Below are 20,035 nucleotides of genomic sequence, written 5' to 3' on the forward strand. Positions count from 1 at the left end.
ACCCTAATTCTCATTCTGTAACCTAATGTTGCATAATAATAATAAATTACCCTCAAATACTATTTCTTTGTCAATGCCGTGTTCTTGTGGGTGTTCACCATCTATATTTGATGTACTGTCTGGCCAGTAATTAAAGTACATAACTAGCAGTGGTTTAATCTATCACAATCTTTAATACAGTCAGGGTTTTGTAACCCCTCAGTTACAATTGGTCCTTCGAGCCGGAGGGTATCAGTGTAATATTTAATATAATATTAATATTGACATGGCCAGCGGTGAACACTCTCCAAGCGGCTCCCCCAAGCTAGAACGCCCGCAGCGCAAACGTCAGCTACCTTCATATCTGGAGGACTTCGCTTTCGTTTTACCCCCTAGCTTATCTAAACAGACGTTAAATACGGATAAAACGGATAGTTTAAGCATGCCCACTCCTATCGACTTGGCGGCCCCGCCAGTAGAGAACCCAGTGGGTTCAAACGAAACTGACTTAGCTCACGGGGGGGACCAAGCAGGACATGACGTGACTATACCTCCAGACAGCGTCACCGGGATAGACCCCGGAGCGCTCCAGGATAAAGAAAGCGCTCCAGGGATAGACCCCGGCGCCCAACCAACCCAAGAGCGCGTACCCGAGACAGACCTCGGCGCGCAACCAAGAGAAGAGTACCGCGCTCAGGGGATAGACCTCGGAGCGCGCCAGGAGAACAGGTCTCCACCAAGCCCTGTCTGCGCCCGATCACCTCCGTCAGTGTCATCCCCCAGCGAGGCGGACCAGAGACTGGCGCAAGCCTTGATCGCCACGCTGACAGCTTCAACCGAAAGAGACCGACTCCAGGGTGAGCGCGACCGTCTCCAAGCACAGACGCTTAGTGAGCGCGAACACTCTGCAGCGGAACGAGAGCGTCTCCACGCGCAACTCCAAGCACAAGCCCTTAGTGAGCGCGAACACTCTGCAGTGGAACGAGAACGCATCCGACTAGAAGAGAGTCGCCTCCAGGCTGACGCAGCGATGACCATCAGACTGGAAGAGAGGCGCCTCCAGGCTGAAGAAACCATTCAGCAAGACCGTACCAACGCGCAACGCGATGCACAGCGCGACGCCGCCAATGCACAGCGCGAGGCGGAACGAGACTGCGCCAATGCACAGCGCGACGCCGCCAATGCACAGCGCGAAGCGGAGCGGGACCGCCTGCAGGCGCAGATGATAGAACAATTGATCCAGAGGGCTACCCCCCACTCCTCCACGCGGAGCTCCCGGAGATCATCACGACACGGGTCGAGGGCACCTTCACCTCCCCGACACATCTACACGGGACCCAGCCAGAAGGAAGAACCTGTCTACGTCGCCGAGCCCCCTCCTCGACCGGCCTATACGGGACCCAGCCAACAGGAAGCACCTGTCTACGTCGCCGAGCCCCCTCCTCGACCGGTCTATACGGGACCCAGCCAACGGGAAGATCCCGCCTACGTCGCCGAGAAACTAACTAGAAGACTCCAGGACCTAGCGGAGGAAGAGGAGGGATATCAAGCCCACCAGCACGAACCCATCTTGGACCAGGAGGCCCAGTACAGCCCCGACCCCAGCCCCGAGCCACTGCGTTACGAACCCCCGACCCAAACCAAGGTTGAGTTTAATACACAGTCAGCACCGAGGAGCAGCACCTGGGGGCCCGGCCTCTGGTACCCACCCAGCACTAACCCACGACCCCACGTACGGGGAGACTCGCCCAGGAGGCCTCTCCCCCTACGCTCATCGGTGTCCCAGCCATCCATGGCATCTTACCTTGGCGCACCGACGTTCCCAGACTTTACGCGCGAGGACAGAGCACAGTACATGGAATTACGCATGTGTTTGGAGACTATGATGTCCGATGTCCACGACGAGTCGTACAAATATGCCATCCTCCTCAAGCATCTCAAGGTGCCCAGAGCGCATAACATAGCGCTGGCATATTCCAACTCAAGCACCCCATATTCCGCGGCTCTGGTGGCCCTCGACGCGCGCTATGGACGCATATGGGATTACGTGATCCAAGAAATACGAGATATCGACCGCCTCCCCCCAGCCAAAGACAATAGAGCACTGGATGACCTCTCTATCAAGGTACAATCCCTCGTGGGGATGCTGGGGTCCCAAAAGGAGAAGGGGAGACATGAACTGTATGCAAATTCTAACGTGGAGCGGATACTGGAGAAGCTCCCTCCAGCCCGTCAAGAGCGTTTTCGGCGGCAGAGAGACCACCGTGACCCCAACGGCCCAGAACCATCCCTCCTAGACCTAGCTGATTTCCTCGCCAGGGAGGTCAGCAGTCTACGACTGGACACATTCGTGTGGAGTGACTCTAGCCCTAGAGATGGACCGCGGAGGTTCAATGACAACCGCCGGTCCGTGACAGTTATGCACCAAGCCGAGGTTGAGCCACGGCAGACGAGCCACAACACCCACGTCAAGGAGAAGTGGTAGGCTGTCTGTCAGTACTGTGAAAATGAACATTGGCTGTCTCAATGTGACACCTTCAAGAGGCTGACCGCTGACGAGGTGAGTCAGTGGATCAAAGCGAACCGCCGCTGCTTCCGCTGCGCGCGCAGCCATATGGCAGCTGAGTGCCGCCTAAAGAAAAGATGCAGCAAGTGCGACGGCGCCCACCTGGAGGTCCTGCACGACAGCAACAAGCGTCCGCCAGGACAACAAAGTAGGCCCGTCACGGTGATGTACCAAGCCGAGGCGGTGTCACCACAGACCAGTCCTGAAACCACCCCCTGGTGTCCCGACTGTCGCAGCAGACACGGGGACCCACAGTGCCACCCGTACTACCCCGAGTCGGCGCCACCACTGCCGAGTTACAACTCCCCCGCCAGAGAGGAATGGGAGATCGTCTGTACTTACTGCGACGGCGGACACTGGCTGGCACAGTGCGACGAATACAAGACACTGAACCCCGTCCAAATTGATCAGTGGCGTGAGGCGGACCAGGCGGGCGCCGCTCACCGCGCATCACTGTGCGGGGCTCACCAGCGAAGATTAGCCAAACAAGGCAACCGACCAACAGGAGTGCTCCACATAGACCCCAAGCATAGCGGGACCCCCCGAGTGCTCATCAAAGTGGTCAGAGTGCTCATGAGCTACGAGGACAAGGTCCTAGATGATGGGTCTGAAAAGACTCTCCTCCTCGCTTCCGCCGCAGCCCAGTTGGGCCTGCGGGGTAACAAAGAAACAATGACAATCCGTACTATTCAGCGAGACCTGAAAACCATAAAGGGCAAGAACGTCTCATTCAAAATAGCAGCGGTCGGGCAGCCCGCGAAGCGGTACAGCATTACTAAGGCATTTACAGGCCATGACATAGGCCTGTCAAGCTACAACTACCCCATCCCACAGCTGATGGCGAAGTACGCGCACCTACGCAGACTACCTATACTGCTTATCGACGGCGCCACACCGACCCTGCTCATAGGCTCCGACCACGCGGACCTCCTCGTCCCAATCGAGGCGGCCCACATCGGACCCAAAGGATGCCCAGTCGCGGTCAAGACCCGCCTGGGCTGGACGCTCCAAGGCCCTCTCTCCGGGCCTTCCAGCCAACCCACGTCTACACGCTGCCTGTACGCAAAGGTGAGCGACACAGGCCACTCTCTCGTACAGCCCGTTGAGAGGCTATTGACATTAGACGAGAGGCCTGTGAGAGAACCGTGGGCTCAAGAAGAGGGAGTTCCGAACTCCACCCCCCTCAGCTGCGCTCCAAGCGACGTAGCTGACCTCGAACCCAGCACCCCAAGCTACCTCTTGAGGGGGCGGCCGGACCCGGCCCCTCCTCAGACGGGGCACCGGAAGAACAAGAGGAACAGACGGAGGATGTGGAGACACAGCCAAGCACAGATCAACCAGTCTCAGGCCCGCTTCCTCCTAAGCGACCTACCATCCCTTCCAGCCCGTCAGAAGCGGGTCAAGGACAGGGACCACCTGAAGGTGGACACAGTCGTTATGATCATGGACCAGTCACTACCCCGAGCTATGTGGCCGGCCGGCCGCGTAAGCAAAGTGATCACTGGTGCCGACGGGAAGGTCAGAGCGGCAGAAGTTATTATCCAAGGGCGGACTTACACCCGACCCGTGGCGAGGCTGATAGAGTTGCCGAGGCTCCCTGACTCCCCTGATGACGATCATGACCCACTGACTTTGTAGATTGCCCTACTCCCCACAACAGACATTGAGCAGTTGACTGGACTATTAATCTGTCTCCCTTTAACTAATTAGGTGCGGACTAATTAGGAGGCGGCTGTTGTGAAGGGCCAGATTAAACTGAGAATCTACCTTTATTGTTTGATATACTTTGTATATTATTTATATATATACACGGAATATCCCTTTACCTGCGTTCAAACCAGAGTAATATTCGCTCTCCTATTGGACAGCGCCCCCAGGCGCCAGCGCGCAAGCCCCCAACGGCAGGTTCAAAGACAAGTGCAGGCATGTCGGAACATGCCCGGAGTCAGCGTAGTGATACCAGACAAGGACTGAGGTTGGGACTAGATATTCACTTAAGTATAAATACAGCGCAAGGTGCGCACACCGTGCTTAGCTTCGTGTCTTCGTTCAGTACCTTACCCACCTTCACCACGAGTCAACGTGCAGTGAAGTGAGCAACCTTGCGTCTAACAGAGCCTTGAGAACCGCGTGCGAATAGAATGGTAAAAGTGTCAGAGTTTAATGAAGTAACGTTGAGTTCGACTTAATCTAATGTGAAGTGAATAGTCGTTCATTTATTGTATATCGTGCGGCCACAGTTTGTTCGTGTGTAGCATTACCCGGCGGTTCGTCGTGTCTTTAGCTAGTGTACTTAACCAGGGTGTGTGGCCTAAATACGTCGCCCACACCCGAGGAGTCCTAGGCGGAGAACCGTTAGACATGTACACAGGAGAATCGACGTCGGCGATTGCAGAACCATTACTGGTTGGATTATATTGATTTGGAACGTGGTACCCGGAGAAGAGCATCGTTGATTTCCACTATCGTTTGGGATTCAACCTCGTGAGGATTACAACTCGGGCTGGCCTCGTGGACGGAGGCTGGCTAGCTGTCATCAATGCTATCGAGCATTTGGATTACAATTATTACTTTGCTGCTGATCAAGGGATTTACAAGGACCGACTCCTGTACCTGGAGTCTCTTTATTCCTCATTGAATCAGACGGAGTACCCGAACATTCCTCTACCCTCCAGGCCTTACACCCCCGGAGGGAACCCATTGTCTCCAGGCGGTACCAGTGTTGCCTTATAAAGTTGCTATTATACGACAGGTGGTGTCAACTTAGACCCATCGTAGGATTCCTGCTATTCCTAGTGACTCATGCTATTGACTGACTTTACACATATTCTTCGCCATACAAGCGCGACCCTAATTCTCATTCTGTAACCTAATGTTGCATAATAATAATAAATTACCCTCAAATACTATTTCTTTGTCAATGCCGTGTTCTTGTGGGTGTTCACCATCTATATTTGATGTACTGTCTGGCCAGTAATTAAAGTACATAACTAGCAGTGGTTTAATCTATCACAATCTTTAATACAGTCAGGGTTTTGTAACCCCTCAGTTACAGAACCCTTGTTGGGTACGTTGTATTCTACACTGTCGTAATGGCTTACGGCCGTGCCAACCTGTACGCGCCCGATCTCGTCGGATCTCGGCCGCCATGCAGGTTGGTCTTGGTTGGTACTTGGTTGGGGGACCTCCTGGGACTACCGAGTGCGGGGTGCTGGGGCTGGTCTTCCATTTTTACGCTCTTCTCTTACGCATGGCGAAGAGAGGCCTGTTGGGGTGGTTTTGGCCTCCTCGGGGGACCCTGTGCTCCCCGTATCACCGGGCCCGGTCCGGGGTAATGTTTCGTTGACCCGTAGGCCCGGGATAACCCTGTTGGAAACTGGAACACGGGCTGCGGCAGTGCCGCAGGTGTGTTTTGGGTTTTTTTTCCTGAGGGGTTATGGGACCAACCATTGCATAGGGTAACGCCTGGGTGGTTGGTTCTCTGGTGTGTTGCTGCAGTGTCAACTCCCGGGTTCACCGGTTGAGGGTGCCCCTGCACGTTCATGACGTCTGCCAATCGTGTCAGCCTTCTCTGTGGAGGCTTGGTTATGCGACAACGCCAGCATACGCCCCTTCCGCCGGGGCGGCTGTGTTCAGCTGTCCTTTCTGGCGCCTGTCTCGTCCGCAGTCTCCAGGCTAGGGTTAACAGCCTGTTGCCTGGTCTTTTTTCCCGGTGCACTGCCTGCTTCCGTTGGTTAACTCTTGTGTGTTTACGGCCATTCTGTCTGCCTGTTGCAGGGCCAGTGTGCCAGACGGTGTACTATTGGGGAGGACAGGGCCCGCTCGGCTGAGGGGCCTTTGTCCGAATACGCTGGCGATGTGGGGGGCGGGGTCACTAAGTGCCCGCCTGGTGGGGTCTTGATGCTGGCATCATGGACTTCTCCGGGCCCCCATTCCAGGGAGTCCAGTCCTTTTGGTGGGTCTGGGTCTTCCTTCGCGCTCCGCTGCTACGGCCTTGCCACGGGGTTGGGTTTGCCCTTGATCCCGTGATTCTGGGGGCAGTAACGAGGTTGTTTCCCTCCGTTCGTTCCCGGGTGGCATGCGGGTTGTGCGTGTGTGTAGTCGTGGGGTCTGCTCACCCTGTGCGTTGAGTTGCTTGAGTGCCTCTTCGCACGGTCGGGTCCGTCGCCCTCCCGGTAAACCTCTAATAGGGGGGGTGCCCTCCATTAGGGGGGGTCGGGGGGGCTCGGCCCTCCCTGTTCTGTTGGTTGTGGGGGGCCTTCAGCGGGGTGTATTTGTCGGCCAGTGGCTCCGCTTGGCCTCCCTTTGTGCAGAGTGATGCCAAGCAGAGCCCCTAATGATACAGAACGTTAGGTTATTACTATAACCAAGTTCTGTTAATTAGGGGTGACGCTTGGCATCCGACGGCCGCTGCAGCCCTTGACCTCACCTTGTGGTGAAAGCTTGGGAAGGAGGAGAGCAGGTGACCACACACCTGCTTATGAAGGTAAGCTGATGAGGGGTGTGGTCAGACTAATACTGGTATTAAAGGTACATTTGTGGAATTTATTCAGTGCGCGTGCACGTACGCGAGAGAGTGCAGAGTGATGCCAAGCGTCACCCCTAATTAACAGAACTTGGTTATAGTCATAACCTAACGTTAATAGCCAGTACTGTGAGTGCCTTTGTCCATGTCCGCCTCGAACAGCCTGCAAACTACCTGGTGTTCTATCGCCATGCTCTAAGACAAACTCTAACCTTAACCAACTTTGAAAGAGTGCCTAAGCCTAACCGTTGAAAGAACTTGCCATCACGGTCCAAGACAAATATCTGCATCACACAACACAACAACAGCATAAACTCATGTTGCAAACTGCGGTTACGGAAAGTACCGCGTCGGCCAATCGGAGAGCTTTTAGACGCTCGGCTGCTTGCTAGGTCGTTTCAAACCAGCGCCCGAGTTCCATCATAATACATCATATTCAACGCAAAGCGCGTGGCTGCGACGGATACAGCGATGAACCAGTGCACGGCGGGCACGCGCACTCCAGGCGCAATTGCGCCTAGCCCAGAGAGAAATACGGCGAGGAGAAATGCCTGCGGCTACGTAATGAAAAGGTCTATATCAGACAGAATCGTCACTTCCTGTTCAGGAAAACTATTATTAATCTTTGTAAAATTAAGTTATATTGTGCATTGGAAACACAAACATACTTAAAATGAGTAAATATTATTAATTTTAAACATGTTTATATTATTTATAGGGCTATAAAACAAAAAACAAAAACGTTTTTTTTTCTTCTTCTCCCTAGCGCCCCCGGTTGCGAGCCGCCACTGCAGCTTACACTGTCGAAAGCTTTTTCTGCATCTAGGCTAACTAATACTGCACTTCCTCCTTCCTTTTGTATCTCCTCTACCACCTGCACTGTCTTCCTTATGTTATCCTGTGTCTGTCTTCCTTTAATGAATCCGGTCTGGTCTCTCTTCGTCTATAATATCTGTCATAAATGTCTCAAATCTTTTGGATATTATTGATGTATACATCTTGTAATCTACATTAAGTATGGACACAGGTCTGAAACTGCTACATAGTTCTCTATCTTTCCCTTCTTTTGGAATTGTAGTAATTATGGCCTCTTTCCATGAAGGTGGCATTGTGCCTTTTTCCATTGTGTGTCTGAATGCTGCTTCTAATATGGGGCTCAGTTCCTGTCTAAATGTTTTGTAGAATTCCGAGGGGAATCCGTCGCTACCCGGTGACTTACTACTCTTTGCTTTACTGATTGCATTCCAAACTTCCTGTTCTGTGATCTCTGCATTTAATATTTCGTTCTGTTCCTTCCCTATCGATGGTAGATAAAAATTTTCAAAAAATTTCTCTATCTCCTCTTCTCCTGCCGCTATCGGTTGTGTGTATAGTTTCTTATAATATTCTTCAAATGTCTTCTCTATTTCAGCTGGTTCTCTCAGTATTTTGTTTGTGTTCGTGTCCCTTATTGTGTGTATTGTGTTCAGTTTTTGTTGTGTCCTGATTCGTCTAGCTAAAAGTCTGGTCGCTCTCGGTCCCCCTTCATAGTATGTCTGCTTCATGTATCTAGTTTTCTTCTCTATTTCTGTCAGCAGCTCTTTGTTTATCTTTCCTCTAACTTCCTTTACCTCTCTAAGTGTCTTTTGGTTCTTTGAGCTTTGGTGTTCTTTCTCTAATTCTTTCAGTTTCTTTATCAAGTTCTGGTATGTCTCTATTCTAGCCTTCTTGAGTAATGCCATCTTTGCTATCAATTTTCCACCTATTACTACCTTTAGTGCATCCCATAAAATGTTTGGGTCTACCTCCGTTATCATTTTCTTCTCTGTATCTAATTATGTCTTCCTTTACTTCATTAACCAAACCTTTGTTGTTTAATAGTCCTACATTCAGTCTCCAAACTGTATTTCTCTGTCTACTTTTAAGATTCACTGTCAGATATATTGCGCTGAGCTATATCTGATATGTCCGTTACCCCTATCCTGCAGTCTTCTACCCTGTATCTGTCCCCTGTTGTTATGAGAAAATAGTCTATCCTTGAATATGTTGTGTGTGGATGCGAATAATGTGTGTATTCTCTATCTAGTGTGTGCATTGCTCTCCATATATCCATGATTCCTAATTCTGCCATTTGTATATTCATATATTTGCAAATGTTTGTCTTCCATTTCTTTGTGCTTGTCGTGTCTATGTCATAGTTCAGTACTACATTGAAATCACCTGTACAGATCAGGACCCCTTCCCCTTCCATCGCTATGATATCAAAGATCGTTTCAAATAGATATTTCTCACTTTCTGGTGGAGCATACACATTCACTAGTGTTACCATTTGACATTCCATTTCCCCCTTGACCATTACATACCTCCCCTCTTTATCCCTTATTTCCCTGATCATTTCAAACTTCATTGTGTTCTTAATTAGTATAGCTACTCCTCTTCTAAGGTTCTGTTTAAAAGAACTATAGAACAGATTTTCATACCCGAATCTCTTCAGCTTTTCATGTTCTTGTGATATTAGATGTGTTTCTTGTAAGAAGATGACCTGCGCCTCTTCTTTCTTAAGTTTCGTCATCACCTTACTCCTCTTGATTGGATTATTCATACCATTCACATTCAACAACATCATTTTTATACCCTTAACTTGTGTCATATTTCTTTTCCAATTGTTTTCCCGTTCTACCCATGTCACATAAAATAATATTTGTGGTTGTAGCCTCTGCTATCTCCGTCTGATTTACATACATATAACCATAATAAACATTAACATCAACATTAACACATGGAACTTCCATGGTATTTGAGGGTCTCACTCGTACCCCTCTTTCCCCCGCTGGTGGGTGGGGAGTAGTGGCTCTCCTAGTGAGAGGGCTCCCCCTAGTGGCAAAAAAATGCGCACTATATGTCCAACTCGTTCTGTGTGCGACCTCTGAGCTCCCGGTCATAAGCTCTGTATTAGTCACTTTCATGTGGTTCTTTCATGTCCGTCTCAATATATCTCTTGAATCTCCATGTCCTTTTTTATAACTTTCGGTATAATTATCTCGTATGTACTTTACCATCTTCTCCTTGCAGAAGTCATTTTCCTGTTTTCATTTTCTTGTATTGTGTGTGTCATATGTATATCAGTCTAATGTGTCTTGAATCTCCATGTCCTTTTTTTTATAACTTTTGGTATAATTATCTCGTATGTACTTTACCATCTTCTCATTGCATCAGTCCTTCTCATGTATACATTAACCTGTATTGTGTGTGTATTGTACTTATCCTCCCTTGGATCACCGTGTCCCCTCTCGTCTCCTCTCTGCCCCCCTTCTCCGTGTCTTTGCGTCTTCCTTTTCAGTTGATCTGCTTTGAATCGATTCAGATCCCCTTCACTAGGGGTGGGACGATACATCGATCCAGATCGATATATCGATCTATTATCAATCATCAAATAGGATCGATGCAACGTAAAAAGATCGATTCATATTGCGATACTCTTATTTTGAAAATCCCCTGGTGACCATATCCGCCGGGCCGCAACAACAACATTAGCTCAGCTCAGCGCAGCTCAGCGTGTGTAGACCAGCGTTTCCGTTAGCCGGTAATTACCGGTATTTGACTGGCAAAATATGTTGAAGTCCGAATATTTAAATCTCTCCGGTCTTAATGTCCGGTGAAAATAATTCCTCTAAGCACAATTTTATTATTTGAATTGTATTAAAATCGGCTCAAATTAAATAGCCTATGCGATGAACGAAACAATAATTCCATTTTCAGTTTAATTGTTGCTTCACTCTGATAGGATGGCGCCGCTCAGATGTGAAACTTATTTTTCTTTTTTTTTGAGCCTGCACGCTCTGGCCACCATAACGACAAACAGGTATACGAGGAAGAGAGAGAGATGGCGAAACAAGCTAAGCTTAGTAAATATTTCATGAAACCAAGCACAAGCAGGTCTAATAATGACAACGAAGATGAGTCTTCTGAACTTGAAGTCACAGAGACCGCTGACGCTGATGCCGTGGTGGCTCCCGCGGAAAAGAAACAAAAATGTCGAGCGTACTTTTACTATTAATTTATTGATTGAACCACAAAGAGCATCCCCAGTCTGCTGCTACCGTTGCGAGCCTCGCCTGTTCCAATGGGGATCTATTGAAGTCGAACCAGCAACTAAAGTCGCTGTTCTCGCAGCCGTCGCAGGTACAAAACGGATAGGCACAACGAGAGACGGGGTGAGTGAGTGTTGACATTTTTAATATGCAACTGTTGGTTGACTGCCGTGTCACATAGTAATGCATATTATTGATTATAACTAAATGTAGGCTATAACCTATAATGAAATTAACAAATGCGTTACACGCATGTGTCTCGTCCTCTGCATGTGGCGACGAGCTAGCAAACGAGGCAATGTGATGATCAACTACAGTTTGCTGTGTGTGAAGTTGAACATTATGATATGTGTGACGTGTCTGATACAACGAGGTGAAGCGATGTCTACTCGAGATTTATTTGGGGGTGCGTGTGACAGAGCTGCTGCAGCGCAAGCCTGCGGGGCGGGAGCTTGATGCTGGTAGCGTATCGCACTAACTTGAGAGGCGAGAGATAGTAATTTGATTCTGCAAATCAATTTCTCATTCTTCGCTTGATGTAATTAATACACATGTCCAATTATAACGGAATTCGTTAGCTCATAAAAATGTGATTATAATAGACTGCTGTTTAAAACTCTGACCGGAATATCTCGAATATGTCCGGTGATAGAAATCTTGCAGGACACCCAGACCGGCACGAATATGTTCTAACGGAAACGCTGGTGTAGACGTTAGACAGCATTGCTTCAGAGTCCGCCTATTTTGAGACCCGAAATAAGTGCCTGTTGTTTTTTTCCCCCACAAGGGGTCAAATGCATCTAACATCTTTCCATCCTCGCCATTCCTTTATGCCCACGTCGCGTTAAATACCGAAATTAACGTTGCGTTAGCGTAAGCTAACTAATCTAAGAGAGCAGCAGAGGTCCACTAGGGACTGGGAAGGAGGGGGTTACTGCATTCTCGAGATAGCCCCACTAACAGGATCTGGCCGGTACTGCACCTTCTGACTCCCAATATGCCTTTTCCAGCCAAAATACAGCGCTGTGACAGTGAATAGGATATATTAATATAAAAAAATAAAAACGAACCAAAAACAGTGAACAGGAGGTCTATTTGTATTAAAAACAATAGATTGTTTTTAATTTAAATGTCTGGAAGAGATCAAAAATAAAAATGTCAAATGATATTTCCATTGCCTTTTTTTGTTGTTGATTTAAACTGATTGTGTTAAATGGGCATATAATATCGTCTCATATCGATCGCAGGCACCTGAATCGAATCGTATCGTATCGTGGCAGACTTTGTGATATCGGAAAATATCGTATCGTTGTCCAAAGAATCGATATCGTATCGTATCGTGATGAAACTGGTGATTCCCACCCCTACCCTTCACCTTCCCGTTCTCCTCGCCTTTTCCTCGTCCCTCGACCCTGGTCCATCTCCTCGCTCTCTCCAACCTCTGCAACAGCGTCGGTCTCTCCTCTTCTCCTCCCGGCACCTTCCATCCTCTTCGGTTCATGTCCCTCGCCGCGTCCCGCACGTCGCCGTACACCTTTGCGCCTTCATTCCAATGGACCTTCAGCATGGTCATTGGTGATTGAAATCTGATTCCTTTTTTATCTGAACGTAGCTCCGACGCTTTACCGCCACCTAGGATGGCTTAGAGTAGACGACAGAGTACAGCAACTTGCAATGGGCCTGGTCTACAAGATACACTACACGACCAAGGTACCCATGTACATGACTAAATACTTCCCAAAGGTCAGTGAATACCACGATCACAACACCAGAGGGAGCTCCACAAATCATGTTAAACCCAGATTCGGCTCAAACAAGGGACTAAACACGTTTCGCAATTATGCCACATCAATGTGGAACGCCCTACCCAAAGCTGTAAAGGAATGTGAATCACTACCCACTTTCAAAAACACTCTCAAAAAACACCTAAGGGAGACTGCAACTCGAAACTGGCCCCTGTAAATGTCCGAACACAACCCCCTCCAATGTACAGTAAATTACCAAGTATGGTCTTGTCAATAATCCAATGTACAGTGTTGTTTGTACAGTTGTACAGTGTCCCCCACCCACCCCTCCTACCCAACCCCCCCCCCCACTCCTACCCAACCCCCCCCCCCCACTCCTACCCAACCCCCCCCCCACCCAACCAACCACCTCCAATGTACAGTCCCCACCCACCCCTCCTACCCAACCCCCCCCCCCCCCCCACTCCTACCCAACCCCCCCCCCCCCCCCAATGTACAGTCCCCCCCCACCCCCACCTACCCAATCCAATGTACAGTTTCTACGCCTAATGTATATACTCTTTTCTTTCTGGACTCTTGTATCACAAACAGTACTGTAATTGCAAATCTGGTATGTCATAAATGTATAGATGTAGCAGTACTGTCTATCTGTATGTCATGTATGTCATGTTACGATGAATTGAAAATGGGGGACCCTGATGTAAACAAGACGAAAGTCTTTCTCTGGTCTGCATCCCCTTAACAATTGTATGTATTGAGCTGTACTGTACTGGACCCATTCTGCAATCTGTTAATAAAGTTTTCATTCATTCATTCATTCATTCATTCATTCATTCACACCTCTGTTGCATAGTCATGGTCGAGGGTTACTCTCTGTCCCTTCACCTTCATCTTCGTCTGCCAGGCTGCTCTGAGGATGTTTTCTTTGACTTCGAATTCCAAGAAGTTGACTATAACTGCTATCGGTGGCTTGTCCAACCGTGGCTTCGGCACCAGTGTCCTGTGTGCTCTTTGAATCCCTGTCTTGTCGAGGTCTGTCATCTTCAATTCTCTTCGAATGAGGTTGTCTACATATTTGATCATAGAGTCTCCTTCCATCCCTTCTTTCAGTCCCCATATTCGTATCTTTCTCCTCGACCTCCCCTCCAAGTCCATTAACTTTTCTCTCAATATGTTCTGTTGTTCGAGCGTCTCCTTTAGAATATCTTGTATTTCTGTAGTCCATTCCTCCGTTTCAGCCGTCCTTCCTTCCAACATCTTTATGTCTTTCTCTTGTTCCTGTAGTTTTCCATCCATTGCCTCAAGTCCCTTATCCATTTCCTCTCTGAGCTCGTCCTGACCTTTCTTTAACTCTTCCCTGAGTCCATCGATGCTGTTTTGGATATTCTGCATGCTCGCCTGGATAGCCATTGCGTTAGCTTGTATGCTAGTTTGTAGACTAGTTTGTAGCTCTTGGTTAGCTGTTGCGTTAGCCTGTTGGTTAGTCAACGCACTAGCTTGTACGCTAGCTTGTATGCTAGTTTGTATAGCTGGGATAGCCTTTGCATTAGCTTGTATGTTAGCTTGTAGCTCTTGGTTAGCCTCTTGGTTAAGTCAAGTCAAGTCAAGAGTTTTATTTGTCACGGCATACGAGTATACAATGAAATGCGGGTGGTCTTGTCCGCAACGATGTGCAATACAGTGGGTACAACATTTAATAGAATCCAATACAAAAACATTGTGCAATAACAGGTAACAGGTAACATGGTGTGACATCAGAATCGGTATCTGTACATAGTTATTTACAGAGCATATAGGACATGCTAGGTAGCTTTGGTAGTGCAATACACTGTTACTGTTGCTACTACTGATTTAAAGTGGCCTTTCCTTTTGGCAATAAGTGTGAGTGTGTGCGCATGAGTGTGTGCCCGCTCATGTTAAAGTGTTAAGTGGCTGCTAGTGTGTGAGCGTGCTCATGTGTGCTTATGTGTGGATAGTTCAGTGTTCTGTGGTACTCAATGTTCATTGTTCAGGACTCTGATGGCCTGGGGGAAGAAGCTAAGCCTAAGCCTCTCTGTCCTAGTAGCTGGGGTTCGCAGGCGTCTGTGGCCTTTCCTTTTGGCAATAAGTGTGAGTGTGTGCGCATGAGTGTGTGCCCGCTCATGTTAAAGTGTTAAGTGGCTGCTAGTGTGTGAGCGTGCTCATGTGTGCTTATGTGTGGATAGTTCAGTGTTCTGTGGTACTCAATGTTCATTGTTCAGGACTCTGATGGCCTGGGGGAAGAAGCTAAGCCTAAGCCTCTCTGTCCTAGTAGCTGGGGTTCGCAGGCGTCTGCCTGACCTCAGCAGCTGAAACAGGCTGTTATTGGGGTGGTGGGGGTCTTTCATTATTCTGCAGGCTCTGGATTTGCACCTCTTGTTGTATAGGACCTGCAGGGTTGGTAGTGCAATACCCGTAGTACGCTCGGCTGAGTGCACCACTCTCTGTAGGGCCTTTGTGTCCTGTGCCGTGCTGTTTCCATACCAGGCAGTGATGTTTCCGGTCAGGATGCTCTCTACCGCTCCTGAGTAGAAGGACTGGAGTATCTTCCCCGATACTCTGAACTTCCTTAACTGTCTCAGGTGGTAGAGGCGCTGCTTCGCCTTCTTTACTACTGTGTCTATGTGTGTTGACCATGTCAGATCCTCTGAGATGTGGACCCCCAGGTACTTAAAGCTGCTCACCCTGTCCACGGTAGCCCCGTTAATCATCAGTGGTGTGTGCGTCTCCTGCTGTCCTCTCCTATAATCCACGATCAGCTCCTTGGTTTTACCAATGTTCAGGAGCAGGCTGTTGTCCTGGCACCAGCGTTCCAGTACCTCAACCTCCTCCCGGTAGGCCTTCTCGTCGTTGTCCGAGATCAGCCCCACCACCACTGTGTCGTCTGCGAACTTCACTATGGAGTTGGAGCTGAACTTGGCCACACAATCGTGTGTGTAGAGTGAGTACAGCAGGGGGCTCAGAACACAGCCCTGGGGGGACCCGATGCTCAGGGTGATGGTGTTGGAGGTCTGACCCCCCACCCTGACCGCCTGGGGTCTTTCGCTCAGAAAGTCCAGTACCCAGGCGCTCAGGGCGGAGCTCAGACCTAGCTCGATCAGCTTGTCCACCAGTCTGGTGGGGACTATGGTGTTGAACGCTGAGCTGTAGTCAATGAACAACAGTCTCACATAGCCCCCCTTCTGACGGTCAAGGTGAGAGAGGGTGCTGTGTAGGGCTGCACGATTAATCGTTTTTTAATCGAAATCGCGATTTGGAATGATGCAATTATCAAATCGCCAAGCCTGCAATTTTTTTTTTTTTTTTTTTTTTTTTTTTTTTTTTTTTTATACCAGGAAGTCCCATTGAGATACAAGATCTCCTTTGCAAGGTAGACCTGGCCAAGATGACAGCAATAACATTTGCAATACATCACACAGCAATAAAATGTGCGATACATCACACAAGAACATAATAAATGTGCATGTATACAATACATCACATGTAAACACAAAGCAGAATAGTCTACATGATAGTAAAAGTGTATAATACAGGGTAATACAGTAATTTTGCAGTTGGGACCCGACTACAGAAAGCAGCAACATTCTTCTTGTAAATTCTTTTTTAAATATGTTATAATCGCATCGCAAATCGCAATCGCAATATCTGTCAGAATAATCGCAATTAGATTATTTCCCAAAATCGTGCAGCCCTAGTGCTGTGCAGTACCTGGGAGACCGCGTCGTCGGTGGACCTGTTTGTCCTGTATGCAAATTGCATAGGGTCCTAGGGTTACTCACCACGCTAGCTTGTATGTTCGCTTGTATCTTCGCTATCCAGGCGGGCTCCACGTCTCTGTCTTCCTGCGTCATGCTCGCCTGATCTACCTCCTCCGCCATTTCCTCGCTTCGAGATCTTTCCTCCGGTGTTTGTGCTTCTTCTGGGGTCCTTTTTTTCTTGCTATTTCTCGTGTTCATCCTTCCTTTTCTCTTATATCCTTGAATTGTCACTTTTTATTTTGTTTTAGTTAGTTTTACTTCCCTTTTTCAATGTTTTTTGACTGGGAGCTCTGACACTGGTCGACTACCCACACATCTCAAAACCGGAAGTCCTAAAAGCTCTTTCTTACTGATCAATGATGATGTTGATTAAATCTGTCTCTCTATTTCCTCTTTTGTGTGTGTGTCTCTGTGTATGTGTGTGTGTGTCAGTCTGAAGGGCCGTCTCTCCATCACTTCTGCAGCTCTGAGCTGCTCAGACAGAAGCCTCTCCTACTGGGGGAGGGGCCTGGTGCCAAGACACGCCTACTACCAACCCCTCGCCCCGCCCACTTCACCTTTGACCTCTACAGACGACACACACGCTGGCAGGCGGCTCCCTGACGCCTGAATACTTTTACCAACGGATTTCCAGTTCCGCGTTTGCGTTCTGCGCTCTGATTGGCCACTGATGTTTCTGGTCGCGCCAATCGTGTGACGCCTATTTCTTTCGCCGGTTAAGCTTAGGCACTCTTTCGAAGTTGGTTATGGTTAGAGTTTGTCTTAGAGCAGGGCGATAGAACACCAGCCCTGATTCCAAACTCTAACCTTAACCAACTTTGAAAGAGTCGCCTAAGCTTAACCAGTGATAAACTAGGCGTTAGGTAGTTTGCTGCTGTTCGAGGCGGAAATGGGCGCGTCACGCAATTGGGCGCACATGTCACATGAAGCGTCAGTGGCCAATCAGATCGCACCAGAAACGTCAGTGGCCAATCAGATCGCAGAACGTGAACGCGGAACTGGAAATCCGTTGGTAAAAGAATAGACGCCTCCCTGACGCACACTTTCACTTTTAGATTTGAATTCTTGTTTTTTTTTTGGTTTTGTTTATTTTTTTAGCATCACATATGACCTATCAATGTGGAGGAAGACATTGTAAACTAATGTTCAAATACACCTTTTAAAGGTCAAATCTGTAATACAGCCAAACGGTATTATTAGAGTTTAGTAAGGTATTCTGTCACTTTCTTCAGACCTCTCTTAGAGTCTGAGGTGTGGTCAGCAGTAGAGTCTGTGGTGTGGTCAGCAGTAGAGTCTGAGGTGTGGCCAGCAGTAGAGTCTGAGGTGTGGTCAGCAGTAGAGTCTGAGGTGTGGCCAGCAGTAGAGTCTGAGGTGTGGCCAGCAGTAGAGTCTGAGGTGTGGTCAGCAGTAGAGTCTGAGGTGTGGTCAGCAGTAGAGTCTGAGGTGTGGTCAGCAGTAGAGTCTGAGGTGTGGTCAGCAGTAGAGCCTGAGGTGTGGTCAGCAGTAGAGTCTGAGGTGTGGTCAGCAGTAGTAGAGTCTGGGTGTGGCCAGCAGTAGAGTCTGAGGTGTGGCCAGCAGTAGAGTCTGAGGTGTGGTCAGCAGTAGAGTCTGAGGTGTGGCCAGCAGTAGAGTCTGAGGTGTGGTCAGCAGTAGAGTCTGATGTGTGGTCAGCAGTAGAGTCTGAGGTGTGGTCAGCAGTATAGTCTGAGGTGTGGCCAGCAGTAGAGTCTGAGGTGTGGCCAGCAGTAGAGTCTGAGGTGTGGTCAGCAGTAGAGTCTGAGGTGTGGTCAGCAGTAGAGTCTGAGGTGTGGTCAGCAGTAGAGTCTGAGGTGTGGTCAGCAGTACCAGTCAACTCCAACCCACATGTCAGACCAAAACAAAACATGTAAACAAAGTGCAGTACCAAGAGAGGTCCCTGTTTGACGGTGTTACAGATTCTACCTTTAAGCTCAATTCTCAACACAGCTGTGTTGTAATTCAGTGAACATGATGTCTGTTCCCACTAACATCCATGGTTACAAGATCCTGTAAGAAGACTCCAAATGATCTGTTTTTAAATATATTTCTCATATATCAACACATAGCAACGGTTCTTCCAACATGGAGGACAAAATTTAAAGCCTCAATTTCCCTAGGGTCCGTGATGAGTGCTTGCATAAGCCTCGGTCAGATTGATAACCCAATAACTCATTGGTCCGCATCTCAACATCAAGCAGCGTCCTGCGACGTCTGTGATGTCCAGGACTCAATGCGTCCACAAACTGCAGGGGTTAAACTCGACCGACCTAAGCCCACACACGCACCACTCCGTCCCCTCCAGTCATGCGGTTGATTGATTGGAGTTGCGGAGTATTTTTATTTTATTTTGCACTGAGAAGGACTTTTCCTATTCATAGGATATCCATTTCACTTATTCGGTTACACGTATTATCACTGTATGGCTTTACTTGATAATCACATTTATACAGAACCCACCTTTAGTCCATATACATATACATTTTTCTCCTTAGGCCTCCGTCTGGATAAAGCCACACTTCTAAGGTTTTTTACATCATAAATCAGGAACATTACGGGTAAAGTTATAATGCAAAAAAACGTTTTGGAAGAATGGAAGCAAAAGGGTGTTGTTCCAAAAGAAGATTGTTTTATTTTTTAACAGTATAAGATTACATTAAAGGCACAGTTTCATTTTTATAAGTACACAGGTTTCTGCTTACAATATATCAGGATTCAGTCATCTCCACAAAATCTCTCAAAAAAGTCTGCCTCTCGAGGGAGCAACAGTCATTTTTATATTGATCCTGTATCATATTCCGATTGGTCTAAAAACAGTGATGTCACAGGGATGTCATTTTACTAGCAAACCACAATACAATACGTAGTAAGGATGGACTCTCCTCCTCCTTTCACTCGCGTTACCTTTAGTTATCTAGTGTTTTAAGTATGAGAAAGTCCCTCCATTTTTCAGAACAAACAAAGGGTTAGCCTGTTAACCATGCGGTACCAGGCAGTACCGGGCGAGGCCATCCATGAGATTTCTTATCAAGACTCCTTAGATGTTATAGCAGAGAATCTTCAGAGATGCCCTCCTCCAGAACAGTTTACACATCATATAGTATTATTCTCTACTGACAGTTAATTTTAAGCATGACATTATGAAAACTTTACTGTAAACATTTAACATTTAATTGTTATATAGTTTTAAGATTCTCTCTATCGTTTCAAGACTCTGTATACATGACGGGTGTTTCCTTTACTCTAAAACTTCACAACCTCAGCCTTTATCTCCCCTGGGGCCCCATCGCCTGCCATGTTATCAGCAAAAAGCAGGCCTGAGGCAGAGGCCCCCCCCCCCCCTCCTTCTGCTCTCCCCT

At 48.1% G+C, this 20,035-nt stretch overlaps 1 protein-coding gene across 1 annotated transcript in view; it reads left to right on the forward strand.

Annotated features, from left to right (window-relative positions):
- Window positions 1-17,264, forward strand: part of ppp1r35 (protein phosphatase 1, regulatory subunit 35) — a gene marked incomplete at its 3' end in the record, with an annotated part of 71,008 nt that extends 53,744 nt beyond the window's left edge. Inside the window, exon 7 of the mRNA XM_084312080.1 lies at window positions 17,094-17,264. Within this exon, the coding sequence (XP_084168206.1) occupies window positions 17,094-17,264 (171 nt within the window). The remainder of the gene's footprint in view (window positions 1-17,093) is intronic.
- Window positions 17,265-20,035: the final 2,771 nt, after the last annotated feature.

Source organism: Notolepis coatsorum (assembly GCF_963971535.1).
Source record: "Notolepis coatsorum genome assembly, chromosome: 4".
Taxonomy (NCBI): Eukaryota; Metazoa; Chordata; class Actinopteri; order Aulopiformes; family Paralepididae; genus Notolepis; species Notolepis coatsorum.